The 17,014-nt window shown below is 36.0% G+C and overlaps 1 protein-coding gene across 1 annotated transcript; it reads left to right on the top strand.

Annotated features, from left to right (window-relative positions):
- LOC104787313 (dehydrin HIRD11-like) lies at positions 5,474 to 6,445 on the top strand. Its single transcript, XM_010512856.2, has 2 exons — positions 5,474 to 5,874; positions 6,207 to 6,445. The coding sequence occupies exon 1, from the start codon at positions 5,553 to 5,555 to the stop codon at positions 5,871 to 5,873; it is 321 nt and encodes a 106-aa protein (XP_010511158.1). The 5' UTR covers positions 5,474 to 5,552; the 3' UTR covers position 5,874; positions 6,207 to 6,445.

Below are 17,014 nucleotides of genomic sequence, written 5' to 3'. Positions count from 1 at the left end.
TTCGCGCAGATCGTGTCTGCAGAGGAGGCATCGATCGACACTAGGAAGCATCGGTCGACACCATTTGGAGTGGCATCGGTCGACACTGTTTAGCATCGGTCGACACCATTGTTTGTAGCATCGATCGACACCGTGAGGCATCGGTCGACACTGGTCTCAGTCGAGACTTGATTTCCTGGTTTGATGTATTGTTGTGTGTTGTTTGTTTTGCTTAAACTTGAGGGTCTCATATGCTTGTGTGTATAACCCAGTAGATGGGAGGACGGCCTCACTAAGTATTTATGATAATACTTACGCATCTCAATTGTTGTTTGTGGTGTGCAGGTATGTGACGTGGAATCATGGCGATGAGGAGGAGGATGAACTAGGGTCTCGTTTGTGTGTTGTTGGTCTTTGTTATATTGTTTAGGATGGAACCTTGGATAGAGATATGTTAGGTTGCTGGATAGAATGGATAGAAATGCTATTGTATTGGTTTTGTATTATTGATATGTTTCCGCTGTGCATGTAATTGGATGTTGGTTTATTATTGGTTGGTTACCGGGTGTGGGTTGGTTTGTTTAATGAAGTAGTATGGGATACCTAATTATATATTGTATTTAATTATTAAAAAAAAAAAAAAGGTCGGGTTGTTTCATTGATTTACAGGATGAATCAGGGATTGTTTCAGGTTTGAAACATGTATGATTCATGTGTTCTGCATGGGATTCATGAGAGTTTGGTTCAAGCTCAGTACACATGAGAGGAATCAAAGGTCGACCAAGTGAATCAGGTGGCAGACGGATACATATGATATACAATCATGATAACAGATCTGTGGTACTTATCAGAAGCCATGAAAAATGTTGTGATGGTTTGTGCTGAGAGGTTGATATCTCAGGCTTTACTATTCTAAAGGTTCAAGACCAAATTTCCACAAGCAAGTCAGATATTACGGTGGGTGAATCAGAAGTTCTGGTTCTAGGTGGAGCTGTTGTGAGGAAATTAAGAAAACTAAAATACGGTGGATGTTATATATGGAGTTACGTTCACAAGTGAGATCTTGAGCCAAATGAGAGGAAATCTTAAGCCTCTACTTTGTTTTAACGGGAAACAAAGAAACATGTGTTGATCTTAATGCGAAGAAGACGTCATCTTGTGCTCTATATATTTTGCATATTTAAATTGTAGTATTCCCCCGGTCATCTTGTACTCTATATATTTTGCATATTTAGAAAAGAAGGAGTTAAGTGTTCATATTGAAGACTTGGAAAATCAACTATAAAATAAGGGAGAAGAGTTCAATTCTATGTATCGTGATCTTGAACAAATCCGGCCGAAAAAGAGTAAAGATGTAGGAACACGAAAAAACAAACCTTGATCACATTTTGACTATTGGAAGAGTGGTACATCAGCCCCAAGGTTTTGGTTACAAAGGTAATGAATCAAGCTCTAAAACTGTATTTAATTCAGGTGGTATTATGCAAGATACTATCAAGAACATACCAATAAAATCCCAAAATAAGTAAACAAGGGATAAGATAGCAAATGCAAATCAACATAGTCACCATAATCGTTATTCGACTGAGAAATCAAAGAAACACAGCTTTGATACCAAACTGACGTAGCGGAAGCTAAGATAATACAAAGATCTTATTTAATGAGAATTCCTAACATCAATGTCTTTTTCGATTCGTTGAGATTTCATGAAACCGAAAACAAGGATTCGAGAATACTCTTCTCTCAAAAGCACAAATCAACTTCATAATACAATAAGCCTGAATAGCCTATTTATAAGAAACCCATAAAAACCCTAAGTAATCTCTGAAATATTCTAGAAACTTTAAAAGATAAATCATATAATTAATAATAATAGTAAAATATAAATAAATGGAAATAATTTCAAGTATGGGCTGCATCAGTTAACCTCATGTAATTTTGTCCCATTTTTATATCCTAAATCTAATTTTATTAGACAAAATTTAAATCCGCACATAGTGTGGCCTAATCTAATAAATAAAATTCATATATTCAAAAAGAAAATAGTTAATGTATTAAATTATTTATAACATAAAATATTATACGTTTAAATATAACTTCGAGGATTTTTTTTTAAAAATCGAGAAACAGATTTCTATTTTGTGAATTCTATATATATTTTAATATGTGTTACGAATGTTAGTATTTTAATACACTCGTTAAAATAGTACTAGTATAATACTTTCAAAGCCACTGATATTATTGCCGACAGCCGACAACAATATTTAACAAAGGACCCTTTGCGAGTATGACAAGGAAGTGGCCGGCCATGTCTTTCATTTATTCATTGTCTACTACACGGCAAACTATAGGCACGTATTTAACCCATCAGTCAGGACATGGTTGGATTTATCACTTTTGATTTCTGTTCAAATTTAGCCTATGAATGGAGACTTGTTATTTGCGGAATTGAGAAAAGAATTATGAATAACGCATAACATTCACCAATCACAACTATTATTATAAATGTGTGGTTTTGCCAATAATAAAAAAATGAGAGATGTGTGCGGTTTTTGAGAAGGCAAAATGCCTTCGACCGCAATAACAATTCAAACATGTTATTACCCAGCGGTCGGAGGAAAAACACAGTGGATACATATTTTATTACTTTAATTATTATTAAAAATAGTATATAGCTGTACCGCAATAACCATTTCAGTAAATACGTTTTTTTCAATGCTCTGTGGCAAATTTTGTTATTGTTATTCTCCTGCAATTTGTGAAAACAAAAGGGAGGAAAAGTCATTTTCCAATTGTTTTCAAATAATTGGGATGGTATATTGGAAAGTAGATAAAATATGCGGTGCAAACAAAAAGAAAGTTATTCTCCGATAGTTTTCAAATATTAGTTAGGATAGTATGTTAAGAGGGTAGACACAAGGAAAAGCAATGGAATCAAATGTTAGCTCTCCCCTAGTGGCGGAAGCTTTGGCCTTGCTTTATGCTCTTCGACATGCTCGAGAGCTTGGTTTTCAAAAACTTTCCTTTGCTTCAGATTCACAGCAGTTGATCAAAGCACTTAATTCGGAGTTCCAGCTGAAGGAGCTCCATGGGATTCACCACGACATCCTTTCTATCTCCAGAGATTTTGTAGTTTGTGATTTTATTTTTGTAAAACGAGAGAAGAACTATCGAGCTGATAAGGCAGCAAAAGAGGCACTTTTGTCTCTCTCCCTTGTATCTGATTAAAGTTAATTTAATCTATGGTTTGACAAAAAAAAAAAAAAAAGAGGGTAGACAAATTATGCAGCAAAAATACGATCGAATTCATTTCAGCCACGTTGTGGTGTTCCAATTTTTTGTTTTTTGACACTCTTTATTAGGGGTGGGCAGAAAAACCGTAATCCAAAAAATCAAACCGAGCCAAACTGATATAAATGGTTTGGTTTGGTTATGGTTTAGTCTAAAAATCCATTTGGTTATCATATTTATTAACCAAATGGTTTAGGTCTAGTTTGGTTAAAAACCGTAAAACCGAATAGTTTTTTTGGTTTTGATGAATATTTAGAATATCTATATATAATTATTATATATGTGCACTTTATATTATATTTAATAATATCTTTAATATTTTTTTGTTGGAGTTCCAACTATTTGAATTATTTTTTTTGGATTTTACATGGAATATTTGAGTTTCCAAAACTAGATTTAGATTCTATTATTTAAAATTATGTATACCTTATTGATTGATATATTATTTCTATTTTTTATTTTATGCAACAAACTTTTTTTTATGTGTAAAATATAATAATCTAATTAACCCGTAACCAAATCGAAACCAAATTGAACCGAGATACATATGGTTTTTATGCTTTCACTTTTTACAAAACCGATAAACCGTAAAACCGTAGAAACCGAACCGTAACCAAACCGATATACATATGGTTTCTATATGGTTTCAATTTTATAAAACCAAAAAAAATCATAAAACGAAAAGACTGAACCGAAACCAAACCGAAAAACGAATGCCCTCCCCCACTCCTTATATTGTTTAATCTTTTTCAACATATTAAGGTAGTGAATGGTGACCATGAATAAGCGGTATTCGCTTTTTTTTTTATAAAAAACGCACTATCGTCACCAATCAAGCTTTTAAAGACAAACTAGTGTTTTTCAAAAAAAAAAAAAAGCAGTTTTGCGGTTTTTGTCCAAGGGATTATAAGGTGGGCCACGTTTACAAAAATCCACACCTTTTACCCTGCGGTTTTTGAAACAACATCCAATAATACAGTTTTTAATTTTTTTCTAATAGAAATAATATATATGTTATACAAATATAAAAGAAATAAAATTAAAAAGAAAAAACATTTTTTTATCTTTCCTCTCTGGTCTCTGTACTTTTCACTCTCTCACTAACCATGTAACATTTTTAAACACTTTCATAATAGTTTTGTTTAATATATTATCATATGGTTTAATACAAAAATACACTTTCTATATGATCTAATAGATATTAAATTATAAAGACTAATTTTAATGCTTAATAAATTTAGTTTCAATAGAAGCATGTTAATACTAGGTTTTACCATATATTTTGATATTATTTTATTGTATTTTATTTTTTATGATTGTATTTTTTAATTTATTTTGCAATATGTATTTTTCATAATAATTTAGGTATCTAAAGTTCATAATTCTATGAAAATGTTTCTTCATTAAAAACAAAAAAATAATAATTTAGATCTATACTAAATATTAAAATTTTATTTATTAATGATATAGAAAATAAAATAACATGAAATCTGTACCGCAAATTATTTTTCACCAATCAAACATTATTTTGTACCGCTTATTTTAGAATAACCGCACTTGTCCCGCAAATACGTTTGTCCCGCACGTACCGCAGTTGAACCGTACCGCACTATCAAATTCTTTGTCCCGCATTACTAAATCCGCAGTTATCATTCGGACTCTTAGTATCAAGAATTGTTTGATTAGTTTATATATAAATATATAGATTTACTAATTCGGATAGCATTATCTTATTTGTGCATGTTGTTAATTGTTAGTTTGTATTAGTTCTAATACAAAGTAATATGATTCCTAATTTGTCCAAGTGTCTACAGTCCAACCGGTGTACCAAAAAGACTTTTTATGTTCAAAGAGACGCATAGGTACGTGTATATATGGTCATAATAATGTTATCCATAGTCAGAAACTCAGAATCGTTTAAAAGATATAAAAGAGAATTACAACCACATACATAGTTGAAAATATCCAAGAGAATATAATCTCTTCTTTCTTATTAAAGGAATATAATCTTAGCCTAATTAATTGTAATATTATTACTTCCATTCCAATAAGAGAATACAGCTCATTGGGAGTTATTCTTTATCTTTGCCACGCCATATATCTTTTTAATTTTCTTAATAGTAAGCACTAAGTAAAATATCTCCTTGATGGTGATAGAGTAGTATTAATTATCCATTGTGGGGCTATAAATAGAGACCTTTGAGATCCAAGTTTATCGTCAAAGCAACCAAACACATAAAGAGAGATTTAATACAAAAGAAAGAGATTTTTTTTTTAAAGATATGGCAGGACTCATCAACAAGATCGGAGATGCACTCCACATTGGAGGAGGCAACAAGGAAGGTGAGCACAAGAAGCACGAAGAGGAACACAAGAAACACGTCGACGAGCACAAGAGTGGCGAGCACAAAGAAGGTATCGTTGACAAGATCAAAGACAAGATCCACGGTGGAGAAGGCAAAAGCCACGACGGAGAAGGCAAAAGCCACGACAAAGAAGGCAAAAGCCATGACGGTGAAAAGAAAAAGAAGAAGGAGAAGAAGGAGAAGAAACACCATGGCGATGGTCACCACAGCAGCAGCAGTGACAGCGACAGCGATTAAGGTTTATTTTACTTTAATTTCACTACTTTTTTTAATTATACATCTTCAACAAATATTTACTAATAAGTTTTGGATCTTGAAAAACTACTACGTATTATTTAGTTGTCGATCTAATAAGTTGAATTTTGTACTGAGTTGTTAATCATGAACAAATATACTCATAAGCTTTGGATCTTGAAAGAAATAATTTTTGGATCTTGAAAAAGGAAAATTTTAGATCTTGATAACTCTATTTATAGTGTTATATATATAAATATATTTATTTATTTATTTATTTTGTTAAAAAATATTCAAATAATTGTTGTATTTATTAAATGTATTTTTGACTTGTAGGTGAGAAAGTGAGGAGGATCGCTTAAATAAAACAGATCTGCTTCTGAGTATTATTGATTAAGTCTGTTCCTATCCTCTTAGAGACAGGCTTAAAGAAAGGAGAACCGTGCATCTGTCTTCGTTTGTTGTGTTTTTGCTTTCTTGTCATGAAAATAATGCTCATGTGTCTTATCTAAGTCTAAATTAATAAATCCATGTATCCTAACCTGTTGAGAAATTTTATTTTAAGAAGATCTAAACTTGTTGATAAACAAACAACTGATCAAATCATTGAAGTCGATGTTAAGAACAAAAAGAAGTTAAATAAAAAAAGAAATCAATACTTTCTTTCAAGAGTAGTAATGTAATGTCGCTACTCGTAAGTCGTAACTAGATCTCATCCTCCTAGTGGTCGACAAAAAGAAAAAGAAATGAGCTACTGATTTTATATTTATATTAGGTTTGAACCCGTGGTACATGGGATGATTTTCTTTATAAATTATATTTTTAATATATTTTAGGTTTTTCATATTTAGTATCATAATTTATTTGTCGTGTCATAAAATTTAACATAATTAAATTTAAAACTTTATTACCTATCAAAAAGTATTGTTTTTCTATTGTGCTATTTTTTATTAGTCCACATTAGTGGTTTTTTTTTGTATTGAAAAATTTTGCACAATAATTCTTTAATAGGAGTCCATTGATGAGAAGGGGCTAGGGAAAGCTTGAACCCAATTCCTACAGTGATGAAGAAAAAAGTTGATTCTAAATTCTAAATAAGTATCTTCTCGGTCCACAGAGACAAAATGTAGGACTGGTGCCAACAGTTAATCACGGCTAAAATTCCTGAAAAATTAGCTTTTTATGATTATATTAGTAATAATCCAGCAAAAGGGGGGTTATTCCGAGCGGGTTCAATGGACAATGGGGATGGAATAGCTGTTGGATAAATCAAAGCGAGAAGACGGTTGGGAAAACAAGAAAGGATTGGTCCACCAAGCTTGACAATGATGGGAACCCGCACATAATTATATATATGTAAACTCATCTTTTTTTTTGTCATCTGATGTTATTGATACTTCTTAAAAGTTTACATTGAGAAATACATAAGCCGGCGGAAAATAGAGATATCCCCGGAGTCTAAAGCCCAAAAGAGGGGAGTCTAAGCCGGCGGACACAGGATAAGTCCCCGGAAACAACTAACAACTAGAAGGAAAGTTACAAACCAAAATCGAAAGAGAACGAATCCAACAACTAAGAACAGAGGCATACTAACAATAATAGCTAAAGCAAATGTTAAGTCTAAACCACCAAATCAACCTTATCTTCTGAAGCTTCTGCGAATGAGCTGTATCAATGCTGCCCCCGGCCAAAACATCAAACAACAGCTGCCTCCTCCTATCACAATGAGAGATGATCTCTCCAAACAAGACTTCACAACCTAACAAGTAAAGCTCAATTAAGAACCTCTATACACTTCTAGATGCGGCGAGACTACTGATGCGTCAAGATCGCCTAGATAGAAGCCATAAACAAGCAATCCGACATCCTCCAGATTCGGAAACGCTTAAGACAAGGAGGGAAACACAACCAAATCGATGAGCTTCAAATTCCAGAAGCGACACTCATCTACAAAGGTTACCATCACCGGAAACTTCCACCTAAGACTAGAAGGATCTAAAGCCTAGAGCCAAGCAAAAACTTCACACAAACAACCTCTTCTTAGAGCCGAAACGAATCTAGAAGGGAAACTAATAGGTATAACCAGGCTAAAAGTGAGCGGGAAAAACATGGCCAGTGAATTCTTCCTACAGAACACACACAAACCAACCCAGCGGCATCAAAACAACAAGAAGCACAAGAGCGAGAAACCAAATCTGGGTTGTGAACAGCAAAAAACAATGGTTTGTCTCCGTAGATCTCAGATCCGGAACCATCTTTCTCGCCTAAGCCACAAAACCAAGCAAATCTGAGACGCTCTACCGCTTCCCCAAAACACCCAAAAGCACAAACTGATTAAACTAAAAAGAAAACCCCAATCGATGGCCAAGAAGAAGCCACCGCACTCCGGTCTCAGATCTGAGAAAAAAACTTGGAGCGGCGGCTGGTTTTTTAGGTTAAGTCGAGAGAGAGTTCTCGGGGAAAAAAAAAACGAAAAACAGATATATGTAAACTCATCTTATAGTCATATTTATGTAAAATCTAATTCGCTCCATCACATGGCCTACAATATTATGAAATTATGTAAACTCTTACCCGTTCAAATTTTAACCGGCAATCATAGTTTTACATTTTAACCGATATATTGTAAATATAATTTATATATGAATGCAACTAAAAAGAAAATCTTACTTACATTAGTTTAACAGTTTAATCTTTTATGCTGTTGACAAAAAAAATGCAACTATACAATTGCTGAAATCTTAATATATATAATTTGGTATAGATTTATGATTTCTACTGATGTTAAGTAATTAAGATTTAATATGTTAAATTTGAATTCTTCATATCTCTAAACTCTCTAATAGAATTCAAAAGAAAATCCGAAATTATTGTAGCATATGCGTATAATTACATTTAGCTTTGTGGATTTACAACATTAGATGCTGACTATTATTTGGATTATTTAGCTTTGTGCATGTGTTAAGATTTCCCAAAATATTATAGTTACCATATATACTAACTAACCCGTAATCATACGTTTAAACAGTTGGGTTCAACTATTTAACCCATTTACCCAAACAAAAACACGCGGACCCTATACTATTTGGATTGAATTGAATTCAATTTCTGATTTATTCCCTAATTGTCCTTTTTGATTTTAATTAGTGTTTTCTAAATGCATAAATTGAATGGCAATTGAAGTAAATAAAACCATAATTTTGGACATTCTTAATTTTGTACTCCTCTTTTAATAGTATTAAGATATATGAGTTACTGATTTGTTGGACAGTTCATACAAGCATACACCTTATACTTCACTCTCATCCAAAAAATTCTACATGCTAAGTTAATCTACTGTCTATACGACTACCCTGATCAGTTAAGATAACCTGACATTTACAAAAAAAACTTTTCTTCGATACCAAACTCCCCCACCTAAATGCTACTCAAAGGATAAAACTCTCTCATCAGCAAACACTTGATTTAGCCATGAGGGATGGCTAAGTGCTACATACGATTGCATCCGATCTTCACTTGTAACACTTTTTGCTAAGAGATGAGCTCCTCTATTAGCTTTTGGGCACTCCACTTCCAATTTCCCCTGCACAAAAAACCTCACCAATCTTCCCAATTCACCTGATTTATAATAGAAAGATGGCCAAGCTCTTGGTCTTAACACGTAATTCACCATCAACGTGTCTTCTACCGCAATTGTAACTTTTACGTATCTATGACTGACCATACTTTCCATCGCCCATTGGTAACTAAAAAACTGGCCTGCTCCTTGGTTTGGACGTTTGAAAAAGCTCTGCGACTTTGTAACAGTACTATTCCTTTGTCGTCTCTCAACACCCAAGCACTCCCTGCAAGTAAGTTTCTTCGCGACCAACACAACCCTACATTGCATTTTACCCATAATCTCTTTGGTGGACTCCACTTCTCAGATACATCCACTCTAGACTCCTCCAGTCCCTCATCCCGGGTTTTCCTTTGACTCCCGTATATCTCCTCCACTCTCCGTTCTTCACCATTGGCATCCAAACTCTGTGCCGTAAACCACTCCTCAACATCCTCTCTTATCTTTTCCACTGAATGTAAAGGATGAAACTGTTTCCCTTCAAAACAAAAAGCATTTCTATTTTTCCATATCGTCCATATGATTCAAGGGAAACTCTTTCTCAACGGAATGGGCCACTGCTTATTGTCTCTATTCACCATCAAATGATGCATATTTGAGTAAACTGACCCTTTATCAAAACCATTTTCAGGTGATGGATAATCCGAAAGAGCCCAAATTTGCCTTGCTCCATTACATTCAAATAGCACATGGTTGATTGATTCACCTTCTTTTCCACAAGAATGGCATCTCTCATCTAATCTCATCCCCCTCTGGTTCAGCTTTGATAACACTGGTATCGCTCCACTCAAAACCTTCCACAAAAACACTTTAAGCTTAGGGTCAGTTTGTAACTTCCATATTTGAATTTTTAGCAGATTGAGTGAAGGTTGGACGTTGGCTCTGATGTAGTAGGTTTAGTATCAATTATTATCAATCCACAATTTGCATTAATCAACACACCAAGAATACACAAAGATGCTTAATCTATTCTTAATCAAGGAAAAGTTCTTTTATCACAATTTTAGCTAACAAAATGATTCAAACAAAGGAAAACAAGACAATGCAAACTCAAGGCAAACAAACACAATTAGCAATAATACTGAAAATCAAGAATTAACAAGAGAACCTTGGGCAGGGTAATTGACTTGGGAGATAGCTAATCAATCCTAGATGTCTAAGTAACAATCAAGAACAATCATATGGCTAGAACACTTATGCAAATCAATTCATTTCCATGATAGAGATCCTATGCTAATCAAGTGATAATCAACAATTTCCAAAGGTAATCACAAGACAAACATGCATTAAGAACAAGTTCAAATACCACTAAGCACCCTAATCATCAATTTCCATTGGCTAGGAATGCAAAGCTCTTGAAAAGTTTGGTTCAGGAATTTCATCAAACACCTTGTGGGCATGAAAATCCTAAAGTCTAAATTCAAGCTTGATCAAAGCTATCTAGCATTATTATCACTAATCAAGATAGGAAATGCATAAATAAAGCCCTAGACATCAAAGATCAACCATCTATCTCCCTAATCTACCAAGCCCAAAGTCCTAAAAGATCTACTCACTAATCATCATGATCACACAAAGGAAAGAGTTTTGTCTTTGTGAAATCATAATAAAGGTTTGTAGATTAAGAGATTTGAAAGACAAACTACTATTAAAACTGGAAAATCCACCAAAGATTCAACAAAACCAAGTTTGAAAAAGCTTAAGAACCCTAAGTGGCTACTTAACAAAAGCTAATACAAGAGATGATAGATAAGATAAGAGATAAGTCTCCACAATTAGGGTTTGAGTATTTATAGGAAAACATAAACTAAACCGGAACAAACCGGATTGAAATTAAACAAATCAAAGAAAACCGGAACAAACCGGGGTTTCCAAAATGGGTTTTGATCGACCATTTGGTCGATTGGTCCTCCGTCGTGATCGACCATTTGGTCGATCGGTTGGTCGATCGCTTAAGTTCCCGAAGTCTCGACTCTTGAAGTTCGAAGTCCAGCTTGCGTCTCGATCGACCATTTGGTCGATTGCCTGGTCGATCGTCCAAGTCTCCGAAGTCTCGGCTCGCGTCACGATCGACCATTTGGTCGATTGCTCGGTCGATCGACCAAGTCTCCAAAGTCTCGGCTCGCGTCACGATCGACCATTTTGTCGATTGCTCGGTTGATCGGCCAAGTCTCCGAAGTCTCGGCTCGCGTCACGATCGACCATTTGGTCGATTGCATTGGTCGATCGTTTTGGTCTTCGAAGTCTCGGCTCGCGTCACGATCGACCATTTGGTCGATTGCATTGGTCGATCGTTTTGTCCTGCGTCCAGTCCGAGAAGTCCGAGAGTGGTTTGATCGACCAAATGGTCGATCGTTTGCTCGATCGTCTAAAGTCTGCGAATCCAATGATGTGTTGATCGACCAAATGGTCGATTGGCTGGTCGATTGTTTGGCCTTCTTGCCTTCATTTCCATTTCCTTGCAACTCTTTGACTTATTTGGCTCCAAAGCACACTTTCCTTGCATATCTCCACTCCAACACCTGAAATACCAGACTTGATGCAAAATGCAGCCTAAACAACCTAAATGCTCAAGAATATGCACAAAACAATGAGGAAATAAGCTTTAAAAACTCATAAAAACACAAGATATCAACTCCCCCAAACTTATATTTTGCTAGTCCTCTAGCAAAAACCAAGTAGAAAACAAGGGAGAGAGGTTTAAAAATGGGACTCAGAACCTAAAGGCATGAGACAAAGAATTCAAACCAAAGTCCTTAGATGCAGTTCAATGGTGCTAAGATCAATCAAAGTCCTTACAAATATTTTTCTAAGCTTAACACAATGCATCACTCTAGTTCATCTTCTATCTATTGGCAAAGACTTGCAATCCTATTGAACATCTCTTTCACATTCATTAAAGTGTTTGGTGTGATCTTGCAAATGGAAAATAAATCAAGCTCAATTGGTTTAAGGGAAAGGCTGTTTATAAAGTGGTTGGATATTGGTGTTTTTGGGTGGTTAACTCCCAAACAAAGAGGAATGCTAGACAGTCATGAAATCTATCTAAGACCAAGAATAATTTGGGCTACAAAGCTTAGCTCTTGATGTTCTACCCACCTAAAAGCTTTTCTACCCCTTATTCTCATCTTTCTTATCTTCCTTTTAAACCCAAAAACTCAACCTTATTCAACTTAATCCCTTTTTCTTCTTTACTTATGGTCTTATACATTTATTTTTATTGAATCTCTAAGGCTGTTCTTGCTTTAAACACTAGCTCATTTTTTTTTCTTATTCATTCTTTGCTATACTCCCAATCTTGTTTGATTTTTCTTTTCTCTTTTCATTTTGATTCTAGGAGACTATAACAATACTTTCTATCCCTTTTCTTTGAGACTTAGAGCTTATAATTAACTTAACCTTAGAGATTTTTTTTTTCTTTTGACCAAGTAAACCTTTATTTCCCTTCTTATTCTCTCTTGTTCCCAAACTTGAACCCAAATCAACATTCTAACCACTTATTTCTTTCAAAACCAGTCCTATTAGCTAGCTATAAAGATTCCAAGCCTAGCTAAAACAAGAGCCAAAAGTAATGGCAGACTTAGCCGGATTGATCACTTGTCATGTTGCCTTTCCATAAGCTTCTAGAATTGCTAACAAAACCGCTGCTTGCTCCGAATTAGCCTTACACATAAACAGACTATCATCAGCAAATAGAAGGTGATGAATTGAAGGACCTTCTTCATGTAATTGAATGCCGGATAGCCTTCCTTCCCATTGTGCTACATTTAGCATATGCTTTAACCCTTCTGTGCACAACACAAACAGAAATGGGGAGAGGGGGTCCCCCTGCCTTAACCCTCTTTGTGGTTTGATCAGACCATGTGGTTGATTGTTAATAACCACTGAAAAAGTTACCGATGTCACACAAAACATCACCCAGTCCACCTATTTGATATGAAAACCCATTGCTAACAGTAAAGCCCTAAGATAACTCCATTCGACTCTATCGTAAGCCTTCGACATGTCCGTTTTAATGGCCATATACCCTTCCGCCACTCCCAGTGTAACATGAAGGTTGTGAACTATCTCGTCTGCCACCAAAATGTTATCAGAAATTAACCGTTCAGGAACAAAAGCAGTTTGAGTCTCTGAAATGACCGTGGGCAACATTGGCCGAAGTCTCTTCACCATAACTTTGGATATTATCTTGTAAAGCACCGAACATAAGCTTATTGGTCTGAGATCCTTCATTAAGAACGGGTGAGGAATCTTTGGAAGAAGACACAAATGAGTAAAGTTCCATTCAAGTGGAAAAATTCCTTCCTCAAAAAACAGAGACACTTCTTTTACTACTTGGTTTCCCACTATCTCCCAATAGTGTTGAAAAAAAAGTGCTGACATTCCATCTGGTCCTGGAGCCTTTTCTAGATTAATAGCAAATAGAGCTTCTTTTATTTCGTCTGCAGAGACTTCTCTAATCAACCTTTCATTCATTTCTTCAGACACTCTCGAGTGCAATCCAGCAAACCAAGTCGCATAAGGAGTTGGATTCGATGAAGTAAACAACAACTGAAAGTAATCTATCGCAACTCCCCCTTTGGCTGCTTCTGACCTCTGTTGAATTCCATTCTTAGCCAATAAGAATTCAATTCTCAGCCTTGTTCGGTTATTTCTCACTGCAGCCTGGAAATATCTAGAGTTTCTATCTCCACTTTTCAACCATTTGAATCTACTTCTTTGCCTCCAAAATATCTCTTCTTCTCTGTATGCCACCGCCAATTCCCGTTTTAAACTGTGCACCAACATACGCCTTGGGAAAACCGATGATTGCTCATTTTCTAAGGCGTTTTCGATCTGATGAATTGTCTCTTTAGCATTAAGTGTATTAGTCTTCTTCCACCCACTTAAAGCTTTTCTACACCATCTGAGCCTTTGTGATGCACTACTTTCATTTGAAACTACTCCATTTCCCCAAGCTTGTTCAATAGCCTCCTTCACCTTAGCTTTGTACATAAATCTTTTATCAAATCTGAACTGACCTCTGTACTCCTCTTGGGAGTCCATCAACTTAATCAGCAAAGGTCGGTGATCTGATCCTCTGAAGTCGATAAAAGCTTGATTAGCTGCAGGAAATTGAACAAACCACTCTTTGTTCCCAGAAGCCCTATCTAATCGACTCTGTATCCACATATCATACCGTTTACCTGCCAAAGTAAAACCATTCCCTTTACTTGACAACTCTATCATATCACAAGTTTCGATCATATCTGCAAACTGTTTGAAAGTGGTTTCACATCGCCTAGGCCTTCCAATCTTTTCCCCATTGTACAAAATGTCATTAAAATCGCCCACCATACACCAACTATCCTTACGTCCTACCCCAATCCTACAAATCCTTTCCCAGTTTTCTTTTCTATTTTTATACACCGGGTCCCCATACACACATGACACAAAAAACGACAAGGCACCCCACTGGACTTGCATATCCATCAGATTCTTAACCACAAGCTTAAAATCTACCTCAACCTCCTTTTTTATAAACAAAGCCAGACCGCCACTCTTACCAACTGGTTCCACCGTGAACACTCTATCATAACCAAGCCACTCATGTACATCTACTAGAACGTCACTACCGTGCATTGTTTCCATGACGAACAACATCTCAGAGAAAATTTTTTTACGCATTTCCTTGAGACGGTGAATTGCCAAGTCTTGAGACCGTCCCAATCCTTGGCAATTCCAGCTGACTATGCTCATTGCGCGTTGGGCAATGCCTCATCCGGGATTACCTCTAAGGGGTTAAGCTTGGTAGACTTCGCAGCGCTTAGACCCTCATTGACTGCTTTTCGTTTCTCCTTTACTCCAATCATTAGACCACCCTGCCTTGTTTGAGAAGTATCACACATTACCAAGTCTAAAGGCTTGGCTTTCCTATAACTTTTGGACGGTCTTTTTCTTGGTTTCGACTGCTTAGGCTTAATCCCAGTATAACCAGACCCTATCTCAAAAAGACCAGGTCCAGAAACCGTCGGATTAACCTTAAACGGCTGAGATAAAGCTAGGAAATTCCTTGAGTCTTCAAAGGATGAGATAACCTTCAGCTCCATCCTCCTCGACTTCCTCGCATCCCCCATGAACCGAAACCCCTCTCGGTTTGGCTCACTACTCTCTCATGCTTGTTGTTCCAAGTTAATCCCTGCCTCCTCATAATTAAAGACTAGACCTTTGTCTTTATTGATGTCTTGGTGCACCAGAGGCATAGGTTCTAGATGAAGAATTGATTTCTGCAACATAGGATCCTTCTCCACATCCTTGACTGATTTTTTGACCTTTTCGATCCGAAGCTTTTTCTCTGAATCCTCAGCCACCATCAGATACTGCCTCATCCCCTCGAGAACGTCCGGTGCTATCTTTGGTCTACCCATTGAAGCATCTACTCCCACTTGATCTTCTCTCAGCACTCCAAATAAAGGATCAGATTCTATAATTACCAGAGACTACTGAGGCTTTTCTCCTGGTTTACCCTGCTTCTTCTCCCTCACTGCTTCCTCTTTTTCTTTTAAGAGCAAAGGACAAACATCCTTCTCGTGTGTTAACCTCTGACAATGATAACACCTCTTCTGAATCCGCTCATATTGGAACCTCACCGTCGCTGTTCCTCCTTTTGGAAGGTTTATCACTTTTGTCCTTCTTAAAGGCCTAGCTACATCAAATATAACTTTGACCCTCACAAACTCCTGAAGTTGCGGTTTATCCAGATCAAAAGCTACCTCCACCACCTGCCCAATCAACTCACCCAAAGCTGTAATCGCTTTTTTGGTGTAGAAATTTATGGGTATATTCCAGATCTGGACCCAAATCGGAATAGTAAGCAAATAGTTAGCCGGAGGCTCTTCATACCATATATCCACTGCTAACAAGCACTCATTGAACGTATGGGCTCCTTTACTCAAAACATCTTCCAAATCATACTCCGAATCGAATATGAACTGAAACTTTTCATTCGTAAGCGCTACTCCTCTTACCCGACCCTCTTTCTGCCATTTCCTAGGCATGTTTCGCAACAAACGAGTCATTGGTTGACATGTCAGATTTAGAACTCTACCCACCAGACTCAAAGCATTCCGCACTGACGAGGAGTACTCCGGCAAATCTGGCATATCAAACAGAACTTCTTCTTCCTCTTCTAAGGACATCGCCATCAGAGTTTTATCCATAACCGACGACATCTTTGCAAAACCCGGAAAATCTCACTCTCGACAACTGGTTGAAAAACTTGAATGAAACCCTAGATATTTTATTCGGATTGAGCAAAAACCTCTTTTTTGGTCAATAATTGATTTGATTCGCAAAAATAAACGTGTTATAACTCACAAAGCTCTCTCTTCAAGTGTAGTCGAAGACACTAACTGAGGAAGAGGGTCTTAAGCCCAAACAAGGGAAACATATATTTTTTAAAAAAAATACAGTCCAGATAACATATGATAACAGAAAAAAAAAAAAAAAAAAAAAAAAAAAAAAAAAAAAAAAAAAAAAAAAAAAA

Source organism: Camelina sativa, chromosome 5, assembly GCF_000633955.1.
Source record: "Camelina sativa cultivar DH55 chromosome 5, Cs, whole genome shotgun sequence".
In the NCBI taxonomy this organism is placed as follows: Eukaryota; Viridiplantae; Streptophyta; class Magnoliopsida; order Brassicales; family Brassicaceae; genus Camelina; species Camelina sativa.
This window is presented reverse-complemented; position numbering and strand designations above follow the sequence as displayed.